The 23170-nt window shown below is 39.4% G+C and overlaps 1 protein-coding gene across 5 annotated transcripts in view; it reads left to right on the forward strand.

The window, feature by feature from the left end:
- The first annotated feature begins 9727 nt into the window (after window positions 1–9727).
- CUL2 (cullin 2) overlaps window positions 9728–23170 on the forward strand; it is a 46074-nt gene continuing 32631 nt past the window's right edge. For 2 of the 5 annotated variants that reach the window (XM_086741966.1, XM_086741970.1), the window contains exons 1-4: window positions 9863–9955; window positions 13189–13327; window positions 18276–18378; window positions 20214–20308. In XM_086741966.1, coding sequence (XP_086598092.1) covers window positions 13209–13327; window positions 18276–18378; window positions 20214–20308 — 317 coding nt within the window. In that variant the 5' untranslated portion in view covers window positions 9863–9955; window positions 13189–13208. The other 3 variants (XM_086741968.1, XM_086741967.1, XM_086741969.1) reach the window with 3 other exon arrangements.

Below are 23170 nucleotides of genomic sequence, written 5' to 3' on the forward strand. Positions count from 1 at the left end.
TGTCCATCACTGGAAGCTCTGGAAATTGATAATGCCTAAATGAGCGCTGTGCTAAGGTACCACCTTGACTTTTGTGGGTTGCAGATGCCAGAAGCACAGGAAGGAACAGCCTTGAGGAGCTCCAGGTATGGCTTAGTGAGAAGTCCGGCCTAACAGCCGTGAGGCTCTGCAGTACCTCAGCCAGCTCTACACTGCCTTGTATCATGTAAATAACAGAATTTCTTTATTTGGAAGGCTTGGAGGTTATTATTGTTGAAGGAAGTATCAAGTACTAATCTAGTTCCATTTTTTAAAATATCATTACTTTGATTTTCTTGGGTAATGATTTTCTTTTGGATAGTAACTTGCAGTAATGCTACAATATTTTACACCCCAATGCACAGATGTACAGTCTGAAATACAACATATAATGTGTTTTGTTTGTCTGTTGTTTTTTTTTTTTTTACTTTTTTAGGATTTGTAATGAGAAATCTAATTTTATGAATATTAAAGTAGTTTGAAAGGAGGGGCACTTACTGATGCACCAAAACATGCCAAACTAAACCAAAGTACCCTAGCAGACAAAGTACAGTTACATTATAAATCATAGAAGCATAGAATGGTTTGGGTTGGAAGGGACCTTTAAAGGTCATCTAGTCCAACCCCCCTGCAAGAAGCAGGGACATCTCCAACCAGATCAGGTTGCTCAGAGCCCCGTCCAACCTGGCCTTGAATGTTTCCAGGGATGGGGCATCCACCACCTCTCTGGGCAACCTGTTCCAATGTTCCACCACCCTCAATATAAAAAATTTTTTCCTTATGTCCAGTCTGAATCTACCCTTTTTTAGTTTAAAACCATTATCCCTTGTCTTATTGCAACAGGGCCTACTAAAATGTTTCTCCCCATCTTTCCTATAAGCCTATAAGCCCCGTTTAGCTACTGGAAGGTCGCTATAAGGTCTTCCTGGCCCCTCCTCTTCTCCAGGCTGAACAGCCCCAACTCTCTCAGCCTGTCCTCACAGAAGAGGTGCTCCAGCCCTCTGGTCATCTCTGTGGCCCTCCTCTGGACTCACTCCAACAGATCCACGTCCTTATGTCAGGGGCTCCAGAGCTGGATGCAGTACTTCAGGTGGGGTCTCACAAGAGCAGAATAGAGGGGGTGAATCACCTCCCTCGACCTGCTGGCCATGCACCTCTTGGCGCAGCCCAGGATACGATTGGCCTTCTGGGCTGCGAGTGCACACTGACAGCTCATTTCCAGCTTTTCATCTACCAGTACCCCCAAGTCTTTCTCCGCAGGGCTGCACTCAATCCCTCCATCCCCCAGCCTGTATTGACACCAGGGGTTGCCCCTGCCCAGGTGCAGGATGTTGCACTTGGCCTTATTGAACCTCACGAGGTTCACATGGGCCCCATTCTTGAGCTTGTCCAGGTCTCTCTGAATGGCATCGCGTTGCTCAGGCGTGTCAACTGCACCAGTCAGCTTGGTGTTATCTGCAAACCTGCTGAGGGCACACCCAATCCCACTGCCTATGTCATTGATGAAGATGTTAAACAGTACTGGTCCCAGTATAGACCCTTGAGGGACATCACTTGTCACCGACCTCCATCTGGACATTGAGCTGCTGACCACTACCCTCTGGATGCAACCATCCAACCAATTCTTCATTCACCGAACAGTCCACTCTTCAAATCCATATCACTCAAATTTAGAGAGAAGGATGTTGTGGGGGGACTGTGTCAAAGGCCTTAGAGAAGTCCAGGTAGATCACATCTGTAGCTCTTCCTTTGTCCACTGATGTAGTCATTCCATCATAGAAGGCCACCAGGTGGGTCAGGCAGGACTTGCCCTTGGTGAAGCCATGCTGGCTGTCTTGAACCACCTCCCTGTCCTCCATGTGCCTCAGCACAGCTTCTAGGAGAATCTGTTCTATGATCTTCCCAGGCATAGAGGTGAGGCTGACAGATTGCTAGTTCCCAGGATCCTCCTTTTTACCTTTTTAAAAAAATGGGTGCAATGTTTCCCTTTTTCCAGTTAGCAGGGACTTCACCTGATTGCCATGACTTTTCAAATATAATGGAAAGTAGCTTGGCAACTATGTCAGCCAGTTCCGTCATGACTCTGGGATGCATCTCATCAGGTCCCGTAGACTTACGTATATTCAGGTTCTTCAGGTGGTCACAAACCTGATCTTCTCTTACAGTGGGAGAGACTTTGCTCCCCTAGCCCCTATCCTGTGATCCATCCATTCGAGAGGTCTGGGAAGAGGGTTTACCAGTGAAGACTGAGACAAAAAAGTTGTTGCGTATCTCAGTCTTCTCCTCATCTGTTGTTACCTGTTCACCAGTCTTGCATATCAAGGTGAGTATACTTTCTTTGACCTTCCTTTTCTGGATGACATACTTGTAGATCCCTCCTTATTATTCCTTGTGTCCCTTGCCAAGCTCAGCTCCACTTCATTAATTAATTAATCAATCACTGCTTGAACAACACAGACAACTAAAATTATTTGTGACTGTGTAGTTAGACATTTGGTGTAGTATTTGTACTTCACAGCATTCTTAACCATTTGTAATTTATTACCGTTTGTAGAGATCTTTGAAATTCTTTGGTGAAAAGTATAAGGTTTGTATAAAATGTTATTTTGTACTTATAATTTAATATTAACTGATGTCACTTTCCAAACAACTGCTTGAGTTCTATTTAAAATGTAAATACATAAAACTTTACTGTTAAAAGTCTTCTGAATAGGCTGTGTTAAAAGAAGTACACAGAAAACAGAGTTTGCCAGTATGAAAAGCTTCCTGAAAGGCTTTAGAAGGCTCAGGTAGCTTAATGTGAATATACTGTACCACAGGAGTGTATGTACCACAAACTGTTTGCTGTTGTACGATCATGCTTTGCAAAAGATTTATCCTCTAAAGCAAAGTAAGCTAATGCAGTAATGTGGGAGGCACTAATACAGATCCTGAGAAGCTACCGCACGCAAAGGTGAGTGACATTAACCATTCAGATAATGCAGTAAAAGGCAAACACATAAAGATCTCATATTAGTTCAAAAATATGCAATGAAATTATGAAAAATACTAAGAGGAATTTGCATTTGGTTAACAGTCTGGCTGTAGACCAGATTTTCTAGCATCTGTACGTTGTTTTTAATGAGGAAGCAGATTTTTTTTTTGTTGGTGGTAGGTGGTTGTAAATGACAGTGAAGAGCAAGAATGAAAAATAAAAAATGAAAAGCAAAAAGCAACTGAATAAATGGAGCTCACTAACTGCAAAGTAGAGGTGTCTGGGAGCTATAAATCTTTATAGGAAGGAAGAGATACAAGTGAAAAAATAATTCAATGGGATAGTATTAAGTTTAACAGGAGATTATCAGGCTATTCACAGTGTAGTTTATGTGACAGAGCTTTTGTATTTCTTTCATGTCAAAAGTTTTAAGTTCTTAATCTACCATAACACACGTAAATGGCTAAAGCAACATATTTTTCCTGAAGAGGAAATATCTTTTATCAAATGCTAGCTCAACTAATCTCTCTCCTTGATGATGCTATTTTGCCAGCTGGCTTATTTATGAACTGTTTTTTCTCATTCTATTTATCTGCCACTTTTGCACATTACAGAAGGTTTCAATCTCCATTAAGTATGAAAAATGTGCTTTACTATTTAGAAAATAATTTCCCCAAAACCCCTGAGGAAACTGTGAGTGGAATAATGTCTAGTTTAATTTGGACAATTATGTCTTAGAAATGGGCACTAGACGTTTCCTATTTATCATATTTTAGTGGAGACGGGTATTGTTTGCTCCTTTTTCCTTTTTTTTTTTGTTTGGAAAGAACAGCTCTGCAAATTCAACCTTGTCTCAAAGCTAAGCTGTATCGTCTGAGATTCATCACCACTAAGGGTTGTGCAGTCACCGCGGTCAAATGTTTCTCTTCCATCTCTGTGTATTTATACATACCCCACACACAGATGTCAAAGAGCAGTAGCTGGGGTTTACATTTTCAGTACAGTGGTAGAACCACTCAAGATTTACATGACTCTTTTCTCCAAAACATTGTGCCCTGCAGAGAAAAAGAAGCAGACCTCTTCCTCTAACGGTATCTGTTGAGTAATACTTTTTAATTGTGTTACAAGAATCTCCTCGTGAAGATTATTTTAATATGACTTTTAATATGATTTTACTTGGTGCACAAGATCTATGTGTCTTTTATAAAAAGTAGTCATACTGCTAACAAAGGGTTTGGATCACTATCCGAGGGCAATTACACAATTTCTGAATTAAAGGGGAAGGAGTTTAGAAGCATATCGGCCTGGCTGTAGTGTTTTGTTTGGTTCACTGCTGCCACTGTAAACAAATGTATTTCTTAATCATGCATGGGTAGAGGCAAAATAACTTCTCTGGGAGTTGCCAACGTTCCTTCCATTGCGTACAGTGCCCTCACGTGGCGCTTTCATTTTCCTAATGCAGCTGACAGAGACGCTATATCATGTTTTAACAGTTCTGTGTACTCAACTCTGTTACCATGCTTTTGTAACACGTATCTTTGGGATTTTATGCATATAAGCTAAAGCATGAAAACTACAAACAACAGCTTATTTACTATAGTAAACTTCAGGGGTAGTTTTATGTTCAAATTAAAACTCTGAAAGCAAAATCCCAATTTTTAATTCAAACCCAGCCAGGTAATGACACAGCCAGGACTTCTCCATTTTTAGCAAGCCAGAAAAAAAGTCACATAAGGGCTTCATTAGAAGCTCTTTTACTCTTTTGCCAAGTTTGCTTAAATTAGCAATATGATAAATAGGAACACTAAAACCTCTTAAATGCCAGACTACTTGTTTGTTAGTAAATTATATCTAATTCAGCCCAGCCCATAACAAGTAATAACCTGAGATGTCTGCATTTGATACTCTCACTGAACAGGGAGGATACACAATCTTGTAACAGAACAAATGAAAGCTCTAAAAGCTTTTACTATTTTGATACCTCACATATAAATCTATTTTATATCTGAAAAGTCCTCAAAGTAGGATCATTTAGATTCAGAGTTTTTGCATTATAAAAGTTTTACTACTCATTGATCTTTAAATACAAGTTTTAAATACACAATTTAACATGTCAATAATGTTGCAGGACAATTATTTTAGCAATTTTTTTTTTTTGCATAGATCATACATACAGATAATTTAGCTGCTTGGCTACAATGACATGAAAATACATTGGCGCCCTTCTTTAATAATGAAGGAAAAAAATGACATTTGTGAATTTTTTTCCAAGCAATCTCAGGTCCTGGGGAAGGACAGAACAAATCTAGGAGTTGAACAAAGCAGTTGATGGTTAACTAATAAATATTGTTTGGCAGAGCTCAGCTTCTGTTTATTTTCCTATTTTTAAACAAAAAGATTTAGATTTTGTTAGTCTTAGAGCAGGTTGTGCAAGTTTAAACTCATAAACTGCAGTTTGTTCTATATTCAGCACTGACATCTAGTGGACATGATTGCAGTGAGCCTCCATTCCTTATCAAGAATTAAAGAGGTTTAAGCAGATAAAATAATCACACATTTAAAATTCTTCATAAACTTAAAAAAATGAAAGCTACAAGAATAACACTTTATAATAATATTTTGTACATCACCACATGAAAGACAAACAGCAGCAATAAAAGTCTAGATTAAAAATAACTATAATGAAATAAAGGCTCATTCCTGCTTTCATATATCTTTCATTTATCTTGTTTTTAGAAAAAAAGTATATTACTGTAAAATTATTTTAATATTATTATCTGCACCAATAATGTAGATTGAGTAACTAATTTAGTGAAAATTTAATATAACATGAATAATCCAGCATAAAACTAAAGAAAGTGATTGCAAGGGAAGGAGAGACAGGTAAGTTGGTCAGAATTTGGCAAATATTCTCTTTTTCTAAGTGAAAAAGGCTAAAGGATCTGTTACTGTAAAAATGCTATTTGAAATTGGAGGCAAAAAGAGCAGGTAACAGTAAAATGGAAGGCATCTGCAAATTAAATGGTGGTGGTGAGGGAATGTGGACTACTTTCTGTCACTTCAGACTGCAGTCTGTGAAACGGCTTCTACATAAAGCAGTCGGTCCTATAGTGGCATATTTCATGCAGTGTTTGTATTATCATAGGCCTGTGGGATTCCTAATTTTGGAATAGAATAGTACAGTGTTAGATGTAGCATAAACATAAACAAAACAGACAGCTCCTGCCAAAGGAATTTATTATATAAGAGAAAAGAAAAGAAAACAAGTTAGTACAAACAGAGAGAGAAACAGAAGTATCAGATAAGAGAAAACAAATGCATATAAGCAACAGGGGAATTTCAGGAAATACTGCAATACTGAGAGCATTGACAACAGCCTTGATAGCAGATCATAGAAATGTTAAATTTGTATACGTGGTGTGGCAAAGTTTTAAGGTGGCATATGCATATACTACAAATTAACCTGTGTAGCTCACTGCTGTAATCAACAATTTATGAAGAATTGACAGGAATTTACTGAGAAGAAGCTGACCTCTCCATAGGACCATCCTATGAAAACTTCCGGAGTTTCCATCTGTGACTCCACTAGCTACAACTGCCGAAAAATAACACTGAGCCCAGGTTATGCAGGACTTAAAGTAGATCTGCACATTTGCTGTCTTCAAGAAAGGTGGGAAGACATGGCTAAGGTTGCTGAACACTCCATCAATTGATTAAGCTTTGTCAAACAGCAACTTTCGTAGCTGGTGTTCTTGGGCATGTCTGCCCAGCAGGCTTAATTCACCTGAGCACCGTCTGGGTTTCAGCAAGTAGCAGCCGCCTCACTGCAGAGTGAACACTGAATTAAACTCACTGATGCGTAAATTATGTATCCACTCCTGTAAAGCACTGGTGTATACACACAAGTTTAGTCTTGTTCTGAGCAGATACATTAAAATTATTTTAATGCACTGTAGGAGAACCTCTCTGTTCTTTCAGATACGCAGGCAGCACCGTGGGAGTGACGGGATGACGTGAGCAGCACACACAGCAGAGCTCACAACTTGCTCATCTCAGGCTCCCGCAATACCCCACTGTGTATTTTCAGGTGATAATGCTCTGGCCAGCCTTGGCCAATAAACTCGATGAAAAGGGGATCCAGATTTCACAAAGTTTTAGGACTTAGAAGTTGTTATTAATTAAATACTTATAAATCTGAGAACAATTTTTAAATACCTTACATAAAAATCAATAATGAATGATCATGTTCTTTCTCCTAATTGTGTTTCCCTAATCACGCTTCCTCAACTGCAGTCTTCCAGAAGAGAGTTTGCAGAAATTGTGACTGTTAATAATCTCTAGTCTAGAAAGAGTTAATAAAACTAATTTTAAAAAAACCAAATAAAATTATTAAGGTATAATGAAAAAGTTGTAAGCACTGGAAATGAAGTGGGCAAGGGCTCAATTTGTAAACAGGAGATGGTATTATTTTTATATTGGTTTTGAGTGATTTGAACAATGGAGCACTTTCCAAAAGAAATGTCTCTTTTCCAGAAAAATATGTCTCTCTACGTGAAGGCAAGCGTACTGAATAATCTCTGCAGTGAACGGATGGGAAGATTTCCAGAAAACATTTTGCATGTTTATCAGATCATAAACATTTTGTATTTTGATGCTCTTTGGCTATATCTTCCCTCATGAATGTGACACAACACATCTGTAGAAAAGAACTGCTGGTGCTGAGGACTTGATATCCACCCTAGATGATTTTCAGAGGTTTTACTTCAGACTTTTGATCCCGTGAACATTAACAGTTGATTGACTGGACTACCTGCTGATGTAATTGTCTGATGATTACATAATTTTGAACTGGTTTTTTTTTTTTTAACAGCTGTCCATGTGAAGACCACTGCCCATCTAAGAGCCTAAAATATTCATAGTTTTTAAAATTTAAGGTCAATTAGGTGTGATACTTTTTGAATACACATGGAATTAAGATATTTGGAGTACTATAATTATGTAAACCTGATACCTACATGGAGTTTTACAAAGATACAGAAATGTACATGACAATCTCTTACTTAATGTAGTCTACAGTTAGCGTGTTTTTCCATTTTCTAACAAAGAGCCTCTTTATTCAAGACATATATAAGCTTGCTTCTGCAGAACTGAGAAACTGGACTTGACTTTTAATTAAAAAAAAAGCAGCCCAAGCAATATTTTTCCACAACCAAGTAAAAAAGATACTTAAGAATTTGAAGTCAGTTATTTTATACATGCATATGTAGAAATACATCTCTGGCTATCATCCAGGCCTGAAGAAGTTTGTTCTGGAAGTTACAAGGGGAACTGTAAAATAATTTTGAGTCATTTTTAAGAACACAACCTCACTGTACCAGCTGTATATTTCCAGTGTTGCTATTTTCAGTTGGAAAGGGAAAAAAAAGGAGTGTTTGAATAGCATGTAAAGGAGGATACAGGTATGGAAACGCTCTTGCGTAGGAGCAGCTGTGTGGTGTTTCCATAATTAAACAAACAAACATGTGGGCTGAAATCAAACACAGATTTCCCTCTGGCAGGAAACACAGTCCAAATAACAGAAAAAAGAAATTAGAATTATAAATGTGTTATATTTTGAGTGATGCAGCAATTATATTAGTAATTACTATACTGAATTTGGTATGTTTTTCTGAGCAAGTGTTGGTTTTCATATTGTCCTCCTATCCCTCACATACTTGAACTTCCTAAGAGGAAAAAAAAAAAAAAAACAACAAATTGAAGTAGCTAAATTTATAGTGAGCTATTTTGAACATTTTCTGAATGTTGATACCTTTTACAAAGAAAATAAGAAGCATGTACTTAAAAGTAATTGTATTATATAATGGTACATATGCAGATAAGGGGGGAAAAAAGGAGATTCTGTAATAGCCTAAGGAGATACTACTTATTTCTTTGTAACCTAGTAATTGTCTGTTAAAGGATCTCTTTACTCACAGAAGAGATACAGTTACTAAAAGGAAAATACTTTTAAGTTGTTCGAGTAGGGAAGAATGGATAGGTTCAGGTGCATTAGCAGAATAGATTTCCAGAGGGAAGATGGAAGAAATTGCCACAAGAAAATTCAAGTGTGATTTCTGTAGCATTGCGTGTTAAACTAAGCCGTTTTCCGCCGAGGAGACCCCGAAGGCAGGGTGGGCAGAAGGAGGCAGGGGGGCGGGGGCGGGCGCGGTCCCGGACCAGAGCGACGGCACCCGGCACCCGCGCCGCATGGGGCCTCCTTCGCTCTTGCAGGTGCTGGAAATGGTTTATTCGTGGTGGAAGGTCCCTGCTGGGAGCCAGAGGCCGGCGGGCAGCCGCCCGCTCCCTCCCGCCGCGGCGGGACGGGGACACCTCCATTTTCTGGGGAAACGGAAATCGCCTCAAACGGGCGCCTGGGAACCAAGACACTCCACACCCAGGGAAGAAACTCCCTACGGTGCTCAGTCTCCCCGGCACCTGCGGAGCCGCACAGCGGGCCGGAGGGGCAACCTACGCAGCCCTGTCCCGCCTCCATTTCGGGCCGTGCCATGGTCCGGGCTCGTCGCTCGAAGCGGGAGGGGTGCGCGCATGCGCGGAAAAGGACCCGTCACCAATGGAGAAGCAACGCGTGCGCGGGGGCCCAATGAGACATGCGCCATGCGGCCTCGGACCGGCTCGCTGCGGGGAATTACGGCCGCCCGTGCTTGCCGTAGAGTGGGCTGTACCAAGCCCCTCTCCTCAGGCGGGGGGGGTGGGGTCGGAAAGTGACGGTGCACCGAGACCCATCGGCCCCCGCCCATCCTATCGCCGGCGGGGAGAGCCCGGCGACGGCGGGGCGTGGCACGCGGCGCGGAGGGTGAGGAAGCGGCGCGACGATAGCTCGGAGGGCGCGGGGTCGCGCCGCACCCCGTCCCCAGTAGTGGCGGCGCCGGCGGAGGGGCGGGGCGCGAGGGGCGAGCGGCTTGGGTAATGGCAGCGCTGTGAGGACGGAGCGGGGCTGGGACCGCGGCCGCGGGGCAGGGAGCGAGGGAGGCTGGCGTGCGGGCGGCGCTGACGCGGGCCCCTTGCCGCCAGGTAACCCCCCGCGCCCGCCCTGGCCGGGAGCGCCGCCGGGCTGAGGGGAGGCAGCCCCGCGCTGGAGGGGGAGGCGGCGGTCCCCGTCCTCCCGCGCTGTGGGCGGCCGGGCCGGGCGAGTGTCTGGGCGCTGAGGCCCTGCCCGCCCGCCCCGGTGGGAGCGGCTCCCGGCCCACTGCCAGGTGCCCCGCGGGGTTGTCCCCGCCGGGCCCTGCCGCTCCGCCGGGCCCGCCCCGAGCGCCCATCTCTTGGCGGGGTTTGTGCGGCAGTGCCCTCCCCTCCCGCGGGGCGCCGCCGGGGGGGCGGGGGGGGGGCGCGGGCCGGGCCCTGCCCTGGCCCGGTGGGGAGGGCGCGGTGCGGCTTCTCCGGCGGGGCTGGCCGCCGCTCCGCGCTGCCTCCTCAGTCGGTTTCGCTTTTGTTTTGGTGGGGAGGGAAGGCGGGGAGCTGCGGCCCGCGGGCTGCAGGAGGGACCCGTGGGGAGCGGGGTCCTCCCGCTGCTGCCAGGCGGGGCCGGGGGTGTCGGGGGCACGGGGGTGGCGGCAGTGGCAGTGGCAGGCAGCGCCGCTCACGTGCCTGGCGCGGGTGCTCCTGCCCTTGGCAGCGCACCCGCCGCTGGCCTGTGGTGGTGTTGCTCGAGATCGTTAAATAGGCTGGAAATTCGAGGTATGTTTTGACGCTGGCCAAAAACCCAAACTGATTTGTGTGAACAAATGCATCCGGTATGGCAGTGCTGTGTTTTAAAGAATAAGGCGATGGAAGCAATGTCTTTTCGTTAGCCTCATGTGTAAATATGTTTCAACAATATCTGCTTACCTTAGGGCTTGTCGAGCAGGTGTGGTTTCTCACCCCCTGAATAGTATAAACCCTAGGGTGGATATTCTGCTCTGCTGTAATTTTTACCATGGAGGTTACTTGCATCAGTACAAGATGTTTAATATTCTAAAGTGTTCAGTTTGTGCACAGCAAACCCCCAGAACTCTAGCGTCTTACAGAAAAAGTTATACTGTGTTTGTTGATATGTCTATAAAACAAGTTTAAATTCATATTTACGTGAAAGCTGGAAGAGAATGCCAAATAGCAGTCAGCTCTGTCTTTAACTGTCTAACTCCAGAATACCTTTGTGAGTACGTGGATGCATAGTGCTTTACATATCATTAGGCTTTGGTCATACTAAATACAGCGTTACTGATTCTGTGCAATGTGTTATGGGGAGGACTTTTTCTTCACTCATACTTCCTCCTCTTGCTTTTGCTTGTCTGTGAAGGAATGGTTCTTTTGCCTTGGAGGTACCAAGTGTGTTTCAGAAAGAGCAACCTATAAAGTAACATTCAACTAAGTACAGCTTCATTACAACAATAATTTCTTAGGATTCTTAAAATTTTTGTGGAACATTATTGTTTTTTCTTGAGGTCAGCTGAAAATACTATTGTGTTTTCCAGAAGAAGAATAGTATTAGACCTTTTAGAAGGCTGCTTCTCCCTCCCACCCGCCCTGGCCTCCATCCTGGAAGTGTGCTCTGTGCTTTGCTGTTCATGTTTCTTTGAAACTTACATCGGTTTGTGTTTTTCAACTTACTGTCTTTGATGGATATCTATTTGTTTTGTCACCTCTCACTGAATTTCTGTGTAGTAAGCTGCTGCTGACATGCATGGATTGAAGTTTTGGGTTTTTTTTTAATTTCCAAAACTGGTAATAACCATGTTGCAAATATAATGTTTCCACTGAACTGAAAATATTTATGCACCACTTACTGAGCTTTAGTTCTTTTTTTAAAAATTTGCTGTTCATAAAACCTAGGATAATACCACTTCCTCGATATTACCTGGTTACTACTCAGTTTCTTTGTGAAATCAAAGCGAATGTGGGTTGATTACATTTTAAGTGGAAACTGTTGTGTTGCAGGTAGAGGAAAACAACCCTCTGCTGTTCCTGAATTAACAGCAGTTAAGGAGCTTGGTTAGTCAGGGTGGCATTTTGCATGCATGTGGTGTAAAAGTTGCATCTGATTTTTTTCTTAAACTGAGAAGCTGTATATTCTGCGGTTTGAGAGAATTAATCTGCCTGAGAAAAATTAAGAGCCAGTAGCAATTAAGGTAGTAAGCTGGTAGCTAAATAGTATTTTAACATGACATTTCACTATTTCCCATATAGAGGTGTACTTCTTGTACTAAAAATCTTTGTCACTAGCTTTCTCTTTTCCCTTCTGACCTTGAGAATTTGGGAAGACAAGAGTCATTTGTCCACCTATTAAAAATGGAAATAGAAATATTCTTTCCACTTTTTGTTTTAGTTTCTGAGCAGGAACTAGACTTGCTTTGTGCATGGAATGTCACACATCAGGTCTTTTCTAGATTAGGTGTATAGGACGGAGACAAACAGAAACAAAGAAGAGGCCTTCACAGTTGTGTCTCTCAGGACCTGGTTTTGTTTCAGTAATTTCCTAATTTTATTTCAGTAATTTAATGTTTTTCTTTTCAGTAAATCTCTTCCATTATTTTTGATATGAAATTACTAACACAGCTTCTGTATTTTCAAGCCGTGCCTTATTTGTCAGAATTTATCCTGCTGCACAAGCTCTGTGTTTACATGTGTTTTCTTTTTGTCATCCTAATCAAAGCTTTTGGGTTTTTGTGGCTTTTAAAATATAACACCAGAAAAGTATCATGAAAGCTTGAGGTGAATATAGGCTACAAACTCACAGTAGTAATTTCATCTACTTTGGTAATGCGTTCAGTGTGTTTTTGCCCAGAATTGTCTCAGATACAGCTGAAACAGTCTTCGCATAAAAGTGAACAAACAAAAATTTCCAAGAAAGTTGTTTTTCTTCATATGGCACTGTTAAATGGGCAGCTTGGTAAGATGATGAACTTGAGGCACAATGTTGTTAGATTAACTGGTGTTAATGTTATAGACTATTCATGCAACATTAATGTTCCATAGCGTTAAAAATGGGGGCTTGTGAGCTTGAATTTGGAGAGTGGGGAAGTGAAGGGTGGGTGTTCTTCATGTTATTGTATCATCGTGATGCAACAGTGTACAAAGTTTAAATTGAAAATGCAAAAGTAATGTGGTTTGGTTTTTAAGTGATTGTGCGATGTTGTCTGACATGTTTAATTCTTCTACAGATTAACACTAACGCCCCACAATGTCCTTGAAACCACGAGTAGTTGACTTTGATGAAACATGGAACAAACTTCTAACAACAATTAAAGCTGTTGTTATGTTGGATTATGTTGAAAGAGCAACGTGGAATGATCGCTTCTCGTATCCTTTACGTGCAAATCTGACTTAATGTGTTTGTATGATCTATTTAGACAAATTGTGCTGTAGTCATTCTTTCTAAGCAGTTTTTGAGAATTGCATATTGCAGTCTTCAACAAGTGGTTAACTGCTGTAGCTTAAAGCTGTAAACACTTAAATAAGGGCACCTAAAATAGATTTAAATCTAAAATAATAGAGTGAGATGTTAGATTGATTCCTCTTGTCACACTGTTTCACTTGGGACTTCTTATGTGGAGGCCTTGTACACAAGTCCGCTGTTGATCCTCTTTTAGGATTTACTCCAGTTGATTGAACATCAGAAGGAGAATGCTTATGAATAGCAGACTTAGGAAGCAGTCTTGGAAGAACCATTTGGCATGTAATTCTTAAGACCTTGCTTACTATCATCTCTTAATTGTATTCCTTGAAAAGTGGCACTATTAGTGCCTAATTTGGCACAGGCAAGAGCCTTTTGGCTTATTCTCTATGACTGAATGGCCTGAGGAGCTTCTGTGACTTGTAACTTCCAGCTGTAATGTTGATTGTTTAGTACTTCTGCTACCTTTAACCAAACTCGGTGTTTTAACACAAGCTCCTCACTGAGCGTTCAACAACTTGGTGAAACTGGCAGTTCCGTACAGCTGGTGTGAAAGCTTTTTCTAGGTTTTAAATACATAAAAACTAAAGTATTAATGATATCTTTTAGGAAGATGTGGCATTTTAAAAATACATCTTATTGTTCTTTGTTAGCTTTTTATTCTCTGTTAAATTAAATTTAATTGGAGTAATCTTTCTAAATGTCTACAGGGACTTTAAAGGAAATGTCATATTAACTCTGTTTTTCTTCTGCTTAATAAGCAATAAAAAGGTGGCATTATTTCAACTGTATGTTAATGAAATTTGTACAGGTTATTTCACTGATTATTGTACAAATTGATCTTTGTAGTCTTTCTGTATTCAAAACTATGATGTGAAAATGATAAGATACAGCAAAGAATAATTTCAGTGCAGCAGTGTATTTGCTTTCTTTTGTGCTGCTTGAGACAGCTGAGATCAAATGGGATATGCAGACTAGTAATATTTTAGAGGTAAGAGGCTTGTATTGTGCATATTCCACTTCTAGAACTACTTTTTGCTTCACTACTTCCCCAGAACTTTTTTATCTTGAATATAGTGTTTTCTTTGTAACTCTAGTCATGATTGTATTGTTAAACATAGCTTATCTTTAAATATAGTTTATATCTCAAACTTAAAATGCTAGATTGGCAATGAGCTGAAAACCAAAATTGTACGAGTTAAAGTCTTCTGGAAAAGATCACTTGAAAGGCCATACTCACTTTATTTAACCTGTGAGTCATCTTGAGCCACCTTTGACCTTCAGATTTCCTTTAAGGTTGTCTGCAGAAATAAATGTTTCTGGAGTTGCTTCATTGTCTGGTAAATTACTGACACTATGTCTGTCTATTTGAGATATTATTGACAATAATTTGGTTATGACGAATGCTTATTTAACTTTCAAGACTTTTCTTCTAACTGTTCAGTAGGCTAGGGAGTGCTGTTTAAGTTAAGAGGCTGATCAGGCTTGATTAGAGAGCGGGAGCTCATCTGTACTTTGATAACTACCTTTAAGCAGTAGAAATAAATTCTTGAATGGGTAGAACATCAGGATCTTCCTGTTGTTGTCTTGAGTTTTCCACCAACCAAATAAATAGGATGAAGAGTACCCAGGGAGGAAGATGGCTGTATTGCAAACAGAAAATTGTTTTAAAAGTATGCAACATGGCTACCTGCTTTTTTTCTGTTTTTCTACATTTGTTCTTCCTCCTCTAATCCTCCATTTTACAAGGATTCTATGATGAAGCAGAAACATAAAATGCATCTTTAACATAGGAATCATCCCAAAGAGAAGGGAGAGTAAATAAAGTTCACGTGATCATGATTTTTTTTCTGACTGTGAGTCCTCAAGTGCTCTATGAATTTTGATTCTGTTGCAGAGGAAGACTGACAATCATAGAGATTTTCCAAAAGTTCTACTTTGGTCTTATGGGGAAGATCTATTCAAAACTTTCTGTTAATATATGATCTTAACTAGATGCTTTTTTAACCTTGAGGACAGAATTTGCGAGCTTTTATGGCCTTGGATACAGTATCTTCTTGTTGATGGTCTTTTTTTTTTTTTTTTTCTCTCTTTAGTTTGGAGTTGCTTCAGTTTCCCATTGCTGCGTAATACCCCTCAAATTGTAACTACTGGAGCACTGAAATCGCACAAGGCTTTTGGTGTTCTTCTTTTCAACATAGAGTGAAGGCCCCTAAGCAGCAGTTTGGCTTCAGCTTCCTTTGACTTTTCTCACCCTGCAAAACTATTGGAAGGACAGATTACTTTCACTGTAAAGATAAATTATTGAACAGTAAAGGCTTCTTCCTGGTCTTCCGAAGGACAGCAGCACAGAGAAAATGTACTTTAAGTTTATGGAGTAAAATACCAGTGATAACTAATGATTCATCTCCCCTCAAAGGTTTTTTTTTATTAAGATATTCCCAACATTTTGAACAGTGCACTTATATTTGGATTTTGGACTGAGAGATATAGTTAGGTGGATAAAGTAGTACAATTTCAACAAGAATGTGAACTTTCTGTAGCAAAGCTACTCTGTAGGGTGTTTTTGAGACTGATAGTAGCTCTTTTCTGTAGAAATCCACAGAAACTTAGTATCCAACATGTAGACTTTGATGTTGATTTTTATCATTTGGTTGATACAGGAAAATGTGTGAGATGACTGCGAAGTGCTTCTGTGGTTAAGCTGCTGGTTTAATTTCAGTAGTTATGCAAACTGAGTGTCCTGTGTCAAGGAAGAATACTAGATTTAACTTTCTTCATTTGCAAGAAAACTTGACTGTTCTGTAGAATAAGGAAAAGCATATTTGGAAAATGTGTGTCTTCGTGAACAAGTACAGATACTATTTTAGTCTTAAATAGGTTTATTACAACTGAGAAACTTACTTACAATAGTCAGGTCATCTGGACTCCTAGCTGAAGCCTAGGGCACAGAGGCTAGTTAAATTCAGAGATATTTGTTTTCTGCTTTTGTCAGATAAGCTGCCTTTGCTATTTTCTTGTGCTGTTGTGGTGAAGACTGCCAGTTTCTCTAATTTCTAAGTAAGTTGTTGTAGCAGAGATCCATAATGGTTTTGGTGCTTCAGATAGTGTAGTTGTGGATCTAAAGAGGAAAAAAAAAAAGTCATGTCTTCTTTGTTTGTGAGTACCTTACAAAGATTTCTAATTCTGGAATTTACTTAGAAATATCTTATTTGCACAGCGAAGAAGCTTGCAGTCTGAATGATTCTGAGGATACATTTGACTGCAGACCGTCCTTAGACTGACACAACTTGTTTTCGAGGGGGAATGTGTAAAAAGGAGTTGTTCTTTACAATCTCTTTAAGATAACCTTTCATTCTTTGCTACTAATTTAATAGTTTGTTTTGATATTTTATTGGTCATAACTTTGTAAATTGGTGTAATGTAATACTAGCTACTGTTACAAAGCAGTGAATATTGCCTGTTTTGTTTGTTGGAGTTTCCATTTAATGCTTTTTGCCTTTCCAAGGAGAATTCTCATAAAGATGATCTATATGGATGAAATAACTCTGAGATTAGGCTCTCCAAGATTCTAGTTGCCAAATAAAGATTTATATATATATTTTTCCCCCCATTTAGTTTCCTACATCAGAATCTTCTCTGTTTTGAGTAATATTTCTGTGTAAAAAATGAAACATGTTTCTGGGAATAACTGTATGATGAAAGCTTGACACTGTTCTGTAGACTAAGCAGGTGACTTGTCAGCTGTTCTTGTGTGTGCTACCTCCTTTTACACAGGCATGTGCTTTTTAAAGGTAAACTAGAGGAAAGCAGATCTTGTGTCTTCACTTTATTAAAGACCTTACCTTAAAAAGTAATCTATCCTCAGTCATTATTTCTAGCATGACTGGTTTTGTAAAGTGCCTAGACTTAGTCGATAAGCATGATGATTTAAAATAATCTTTGCAGAACTAGTTTGTTTCCCACAGTTGTTCATCTGAAGCTTGACTTAATCCTTGCTTGACTTTTCTGAAAGCAAAGTTCTTTATTAATAAATTATTTTCCTGATAAAGTATCAAGTGACTTTTAAAAACCTTGATATAAACCTTACAAACCAAAGGTGCAGCTCTGCAAGATACTTCAGGGACAAAATGACCTTAAGGCATTTAAGTGTTTCCTGCTGCCCATTTAAGTGAGCAAGTATAACTGTTTTGTGCGGCTGTGATTTAGACAGGATTACTGGAATGATAATAGTGGTTAAAAATAAAACAAAGTATTTGCATCCACACCCCCATTGTGATGACTTAATTTCCAGTGTCCCACAAAATTGTTTTATGTGTGGAGTTGGGGGGAATGTGCAGGGACAGTGAATTACTTTGGACTTGGGGGAGGAAAACTTGAAGTCACCTTCACTTCGTGTTTGCTCTGCTCTATACTTGGCTAATCACGTTCCTAACCTAATTAGTGCTTCTTTCCGTGATCTGCAGTTTCCCATTCTGCAGATACAGAGGAAGAATTTTGGGTGAAGGCTACTTTTTCACTTTGAGATAATAATGTATTATTCATTTATGGCAAATAAGTTGTATAAGCCCTGTCATTGTGGGGCTACCAGAAGTTCCAGGCTCTTAGCTCTAACATTACCTCTTCTTCCACTACTTAAAAGTTGTTATTGATGCTAAAAACTTAGATTCTTTGCAAATCAGGATGTACGCTAATTTCAGAAAATGATCCATTTTATCTTTTGTGCTTGACTGTAAAACAAAACAAAAAAGATCTAAAATGCCTATGTGGGAGAAAAAGAGATTCTGTAAATCTTAAATTTTGTTGATAAGTTTTCACACTTGAAGCAAATACAAACCTTGACTCTGAGCCCAGAGACATTTATGCTCTTTGTGTGGCCTATCCTGAACCCCTTGGAGAGAGACTTTATACTGAGACTAAAATTTTTTTGGAAAATCATGTACGACATTTGCACAAGGTAACCTATACAGTTGCTGATGTATGTGTAGGTATTGTTTGTCCCTTTTTAACTTTAGGGAGGGGTTTTCTTTTGTATGTATGAAGGTATGCAGATTTTGTGAGACTAAATCGCGTGTTTCAGAGTTCCAGAGATGGGATATATATCTCTATATATCTGATATATGCAATATCTATGTCATACAACACATTGTAGAAAGATACGTAGATCTGTCTCTATGTAACACAAAAGAAAAAGCTTTTTTTTTTTATACAACAATTATGGTTTATATAAAATATTAATTGGTTTGGAAATTAAGTTCTGTTTAATGCTTATGATCAAACAAGTTACAGAAATGTCTTCATTTTCCAAAAGTGCTGTAATTTGTTGTTAGCCTTCTGTTATGGTGTACATGTATCTACTCTAGAGTTTTGGAAACTGATTGTATATATTCTACTACAGAAAACTTTTGAAATATGTGGGAAATAAAATAAGAAAAATGCTTGGGAGAGGAGGAAGTAATGACAAATTATTTATTATGAAAAATAACAGTACTTGTATACCTATATAGCTGCGAATTAACTTCTGTCTTATCAGTTAAGACAGCTGATTTCAACAGAATCATGATTTGTAGTGTTAAATATATAGGATGGGTGAGCAGTATCTCCTTGTATTTCAGTAAAAAGAGAAGTAGATCTAAATAAGATGTCCGCGTGTTGTTGGTGTCTGTATAGCTAACGGAGAATTGCTAGATAGTACTGCTGTGTGACTTTATGCTATTCTTTGAGCTTAGGTACCTATGTATTAGACAAGATAGACTGAGGATGTTAATGGGTGGTTCCACTGGTTGCAGAGAAGATCTCTGACACTTTGCTAGACTAAACTGACAGGCAACTTGTCCCAAAAAGTTCTTCCTCATTTAGTGAGCTGAATGAACTCACTTTAAATAATCGGCAGGTGTCACCACACTAGAAGCTATGCGAGGTAGCAGAAAGCATCCATCCATTTTTTAAATTGGCTGCCCACCATTTGTCTTTGAAATAATGTTGGAGAACCTTCACAAAATTCCTACTGCAGAGGAAAGCACTCTCAATTCTGTTTTCTCTACTAGCTTTCCTCTTTTACATTATTTTTGCATAGGCTTCTTTGCTGCTTGAGCCAGAGTTTAAAATTACATACTCTAGAGAGAATTATAGTTGAATTCCTAGGATCTCATAATCCTTCAAAGATTGTACTACTTTGTTTAAATTATTGAACCTGTTCCTTTGAAGTATAAATATATTTTGAGAAGTTCAGTACATCAGCAATTTCTTAGATGGTAATTTGCTTAATTTCGAAAAGATTTGGGCCTAAATTTACAGAATTTAAGATATATTAAAGTTTTCACATATCTGAACTTTAATTTTGTTTTATTCCAGGATCCTTGTTAAGTATAAGGACTTGTCTGACCAGGAAGGCATAGTGAGTTTAAACGGGTTAGGCAACTCCTCTAGAGCACATGTGGCTGCGTGAATTTAAAATTGATCTGTGTTGGTGAGGGAATAGTTACATGAGTTATCCCACCAGTATGATGTGAGAATATGAACCATGCTTATTCAAGCAAGTATTTCTGTAAAGACAAATAGAAAATGCAAAATAAAACAACTTCAGGTGTTGTGGCTGGCTTACCAAAACTCTGTAGTATGGAGACTTGTTAGTTTTCTGGTCATTGCAACAGTTTTTACTTTTAGACTGGCTAAAGCTTAGATGTAGTCTTAACTTTGAATCTGTGATTTACTCCAAAATTATACAACTTTCTATATATGTATGCAATTTTAATATTAATTTTAGCGGGGTGTGTGTGTCTTCCCTCACAGAGAGTTCTGGAAGCTGAGGAACAAGTACTGGTTATGTATCACAGATACTGGGAAGAGTATAGCAAAGGGGCAGACTATATGGACTGTTTATACAGGTAAGCTTTGCAAATGAGTTGTCAAACTTTTGAAATTGTTACAGTGATCTGCAGCTTAAGTCAAAGAATGTTTTTTAAAGAGAGCAATAGCTGAATATGCCCCAGGCCAGCGTTGTAGAGAATATAGTTAAGCTAGCAGAACATGAGAAAAAAGGAATAATATTCCAACAAGTTTTTCTGTGCGGTGCTCCTTGCCACTGAAGTAGTTATCTAAGATGATTCTTACTATTCTTTCATTACTGTTCTAACTCTGATGTTGGAGTGCCAAATATGTTGGTGCTAATCAATCCTGCAGTGAAGTAGCTCATATTCCTAGGTGTTCTACAAGGATGGCATCGTACTGGAGCGTCCAGTTGAACCAGCATGGTTTGTTTCAAAGCTTAGCCATGTACCTTGGCAGCTGGTAGACTGAAGAAAATCTTAAACTGAATGCTTCTGACAATTGTAATATTTAGTCCTATCTAATTAGTTACCTTCTTAATTGCTTCCTATACATCAGGAGTGAATCATATTGACACACAGGATCTTTGTCCATTTCTGTGTCCGTGAGCATTTGCAGTGGCCTGTGAAAATCATTAGCAGTATTCTCAGTGCAGATTTCTGAAAGTAATTTCCTCAGCACTTGGTCAGGTTTATTCCTGTATACTATTCTGCTAGATTCCTGTGCCATTTGGAGATCAGTATAGCAGTCTGAGTATGTGTAGAAGTGAGGCAGGGAGAGGGGGAAAAAAAAAGTGGTTACTCAAAAGTTTCTTCTTTCTCTTTGGAGAGCTTTCAGAGGAGGGAAAAAATCTGAATGGAGGGCATCTACTCCTTTCGCTTAAAAAAGTCTGGTACTTCTAGAAATATATGTAATAATGAATGTTGTTTTGTGGTGTCATATCACGAATGGACAAAGGCTTAAATGAGGTGAATTCTTTTGGCTTTATCATGGAGAACATAAGAAAATAGTAAGAGCTGACTTGAGACAGGTACACTCTTAGATTTGTTACATTCAAGTGAAATTTCACAATATCTGTTTTGCCAACACTAATATTTGTTTCTTATCCGGAAGTGTGTAATTCAAACTACTAAAACCAAATAAAAAAATGTACATCTAATCCTTCTGACAAGGCTTTGCAAAGTGTGTTCCCCCGCAAGGACACTGTGGGCTATTGAGATGAGGAAACACTACTTTGGGAATGTGGTCACTGTGTCTAGAATAGTAAAATAGTAATCTGTGGTTAGAGTATTGTTCTTGGTTGATCTAAATACCAAATACATGAAAGTTACCAGGTAACCTGTCCCAATAATTAGCTACCCTTTTAATTGTTAAATTAGCTTTTGCAGTTGTTTGGTTTTGGTTTTTTGTTTTGTTTGTTTGTTTTTATGAATTCCTTGTAAAAGAACTTACCCTTTAATTTTGCTGAATTACCAAGTCCTTTATATCTGAAAAAAATTGCCCCCTAAAATATTTGTGTACCGGATATTTTCCTGATACAGTAAGTTACAGATGAAACTTACGGATTGTCTTCTAAAAGTAAGAAATACAGGTGAGGTATTTGAAGTAGTTATTTAAGGTGAAAAATGGCTGATGACTTCAATGGAGAGGTTGATTTGAGATTTATACTGTTGTACATCCTTTGCAGTTATTTGACTGTGCTTGCACTTGGTTCGAGCAGTTGATGTTAAAAGCAGGGGAAGGGGAGAAGAAATGTGGGCAAATTTGGTTTTGAAGCAGAGTGGTGATGCTCTTGCCATGGGTGGTTCTGCCTTCCCGCTTCTTGCCACTCCCTTTTTGCTTGAATCAGGAAGGCCTTTGCAGGGGTACGTGGTCTAGGTTAAACTCGTTTATTTACTTGTGGCTATATTAGTTTTAAGGTGGATCAGTTGCCCAATCTGGATTTGTTGAGAAGGCATGTACCGATGGAAGAGGGAGGGTGTGGATGAGGAGAGCATAGGGCCTTCCTTTCTAGCAGGCTTAATAGGAAAAAACAGAATGGCACGTGGAGGGGGAGGGAAATCTCATCAAGGAGCATGCCTGCTTAAGGCTTGTGTTCCAACTATTCTGGATGTCCACGCAAGTTTTTTATGAAATGGCAGGCCTGTAGCCTTCTGCATAGATTCACGTTTACGATTTATATTGGTCATTGGTGGTAGCAGAGAGGTTTACAGTGCTCTGTAAGGTTCTGGAGTCTGAAAGTAGGTTAGGCCACTGCTTTGGACTCTGTGGTGTCCTAAATTCTTTCAAGTTCATGGGTTTCCATAGTGTGTTTCTCCTCTTCTTTGCTTGTCACTTGCCTTCCTGCCCAAAGTGCTCAAACATCACCAGTCAGGTGCAGCCTCTGAAGCCTGAATCTCTTAAAGCATCTCAGTAATCTGTCTCTCTTCAGTGTCTGAGTATCTCAAAACTGCTAGTTGGATCAGAATTTTTTAAAAAAATCTCAGTTACCTCATTTAAGCACTAACATAACAAATATTATAAGCGTATAAAAGATATTAGAAATTTTTTCCCAGTTATCTAGGAAAGAGAGAGTGAATGGTTCAGTTTAAAAATGTTATTGTAGTCTTTTTAAGGGAATACTGATAATTAAGAGGGATGTTTTGTCAGGTCTTGCGCAGAAACCACTTTTTCTTCATAAAAACTGCATACAGTAGTAAATACTAGAATTTTAAAAAGCATTTATAACATTCTTTGTAACTGTTAATTAAAATAATTTCTGCAAATTCTTCTCTTATCTTTACAATTTATAGTACAACTGTTTGCTAGTTATGATGACCTGAGTAAGGGATCATAAGTAACAAAAATTGGCCCTGTAAAAATTGACACTATCTTTGTGTTTTAGTGTGAGAAATGCAAAGTAATAAACAGTACAGGTAGAA

Source organism: Chlamydotis macqueenii, chromosome 2 (assembly GCF_036417535.1).
Source record: "Chlamydotis macqueenii isolate bChlMac1 chromosome 2, bChlMac1.mat, whole genome shotgun sequence".
Taxonomy (NCBI): domain Eukaryota; kingdom Metazoa; phylum Chordata; class Aves; order Otidiformes; family Otididae; genus Chlamydotis; species Chlamydotis macqueenii.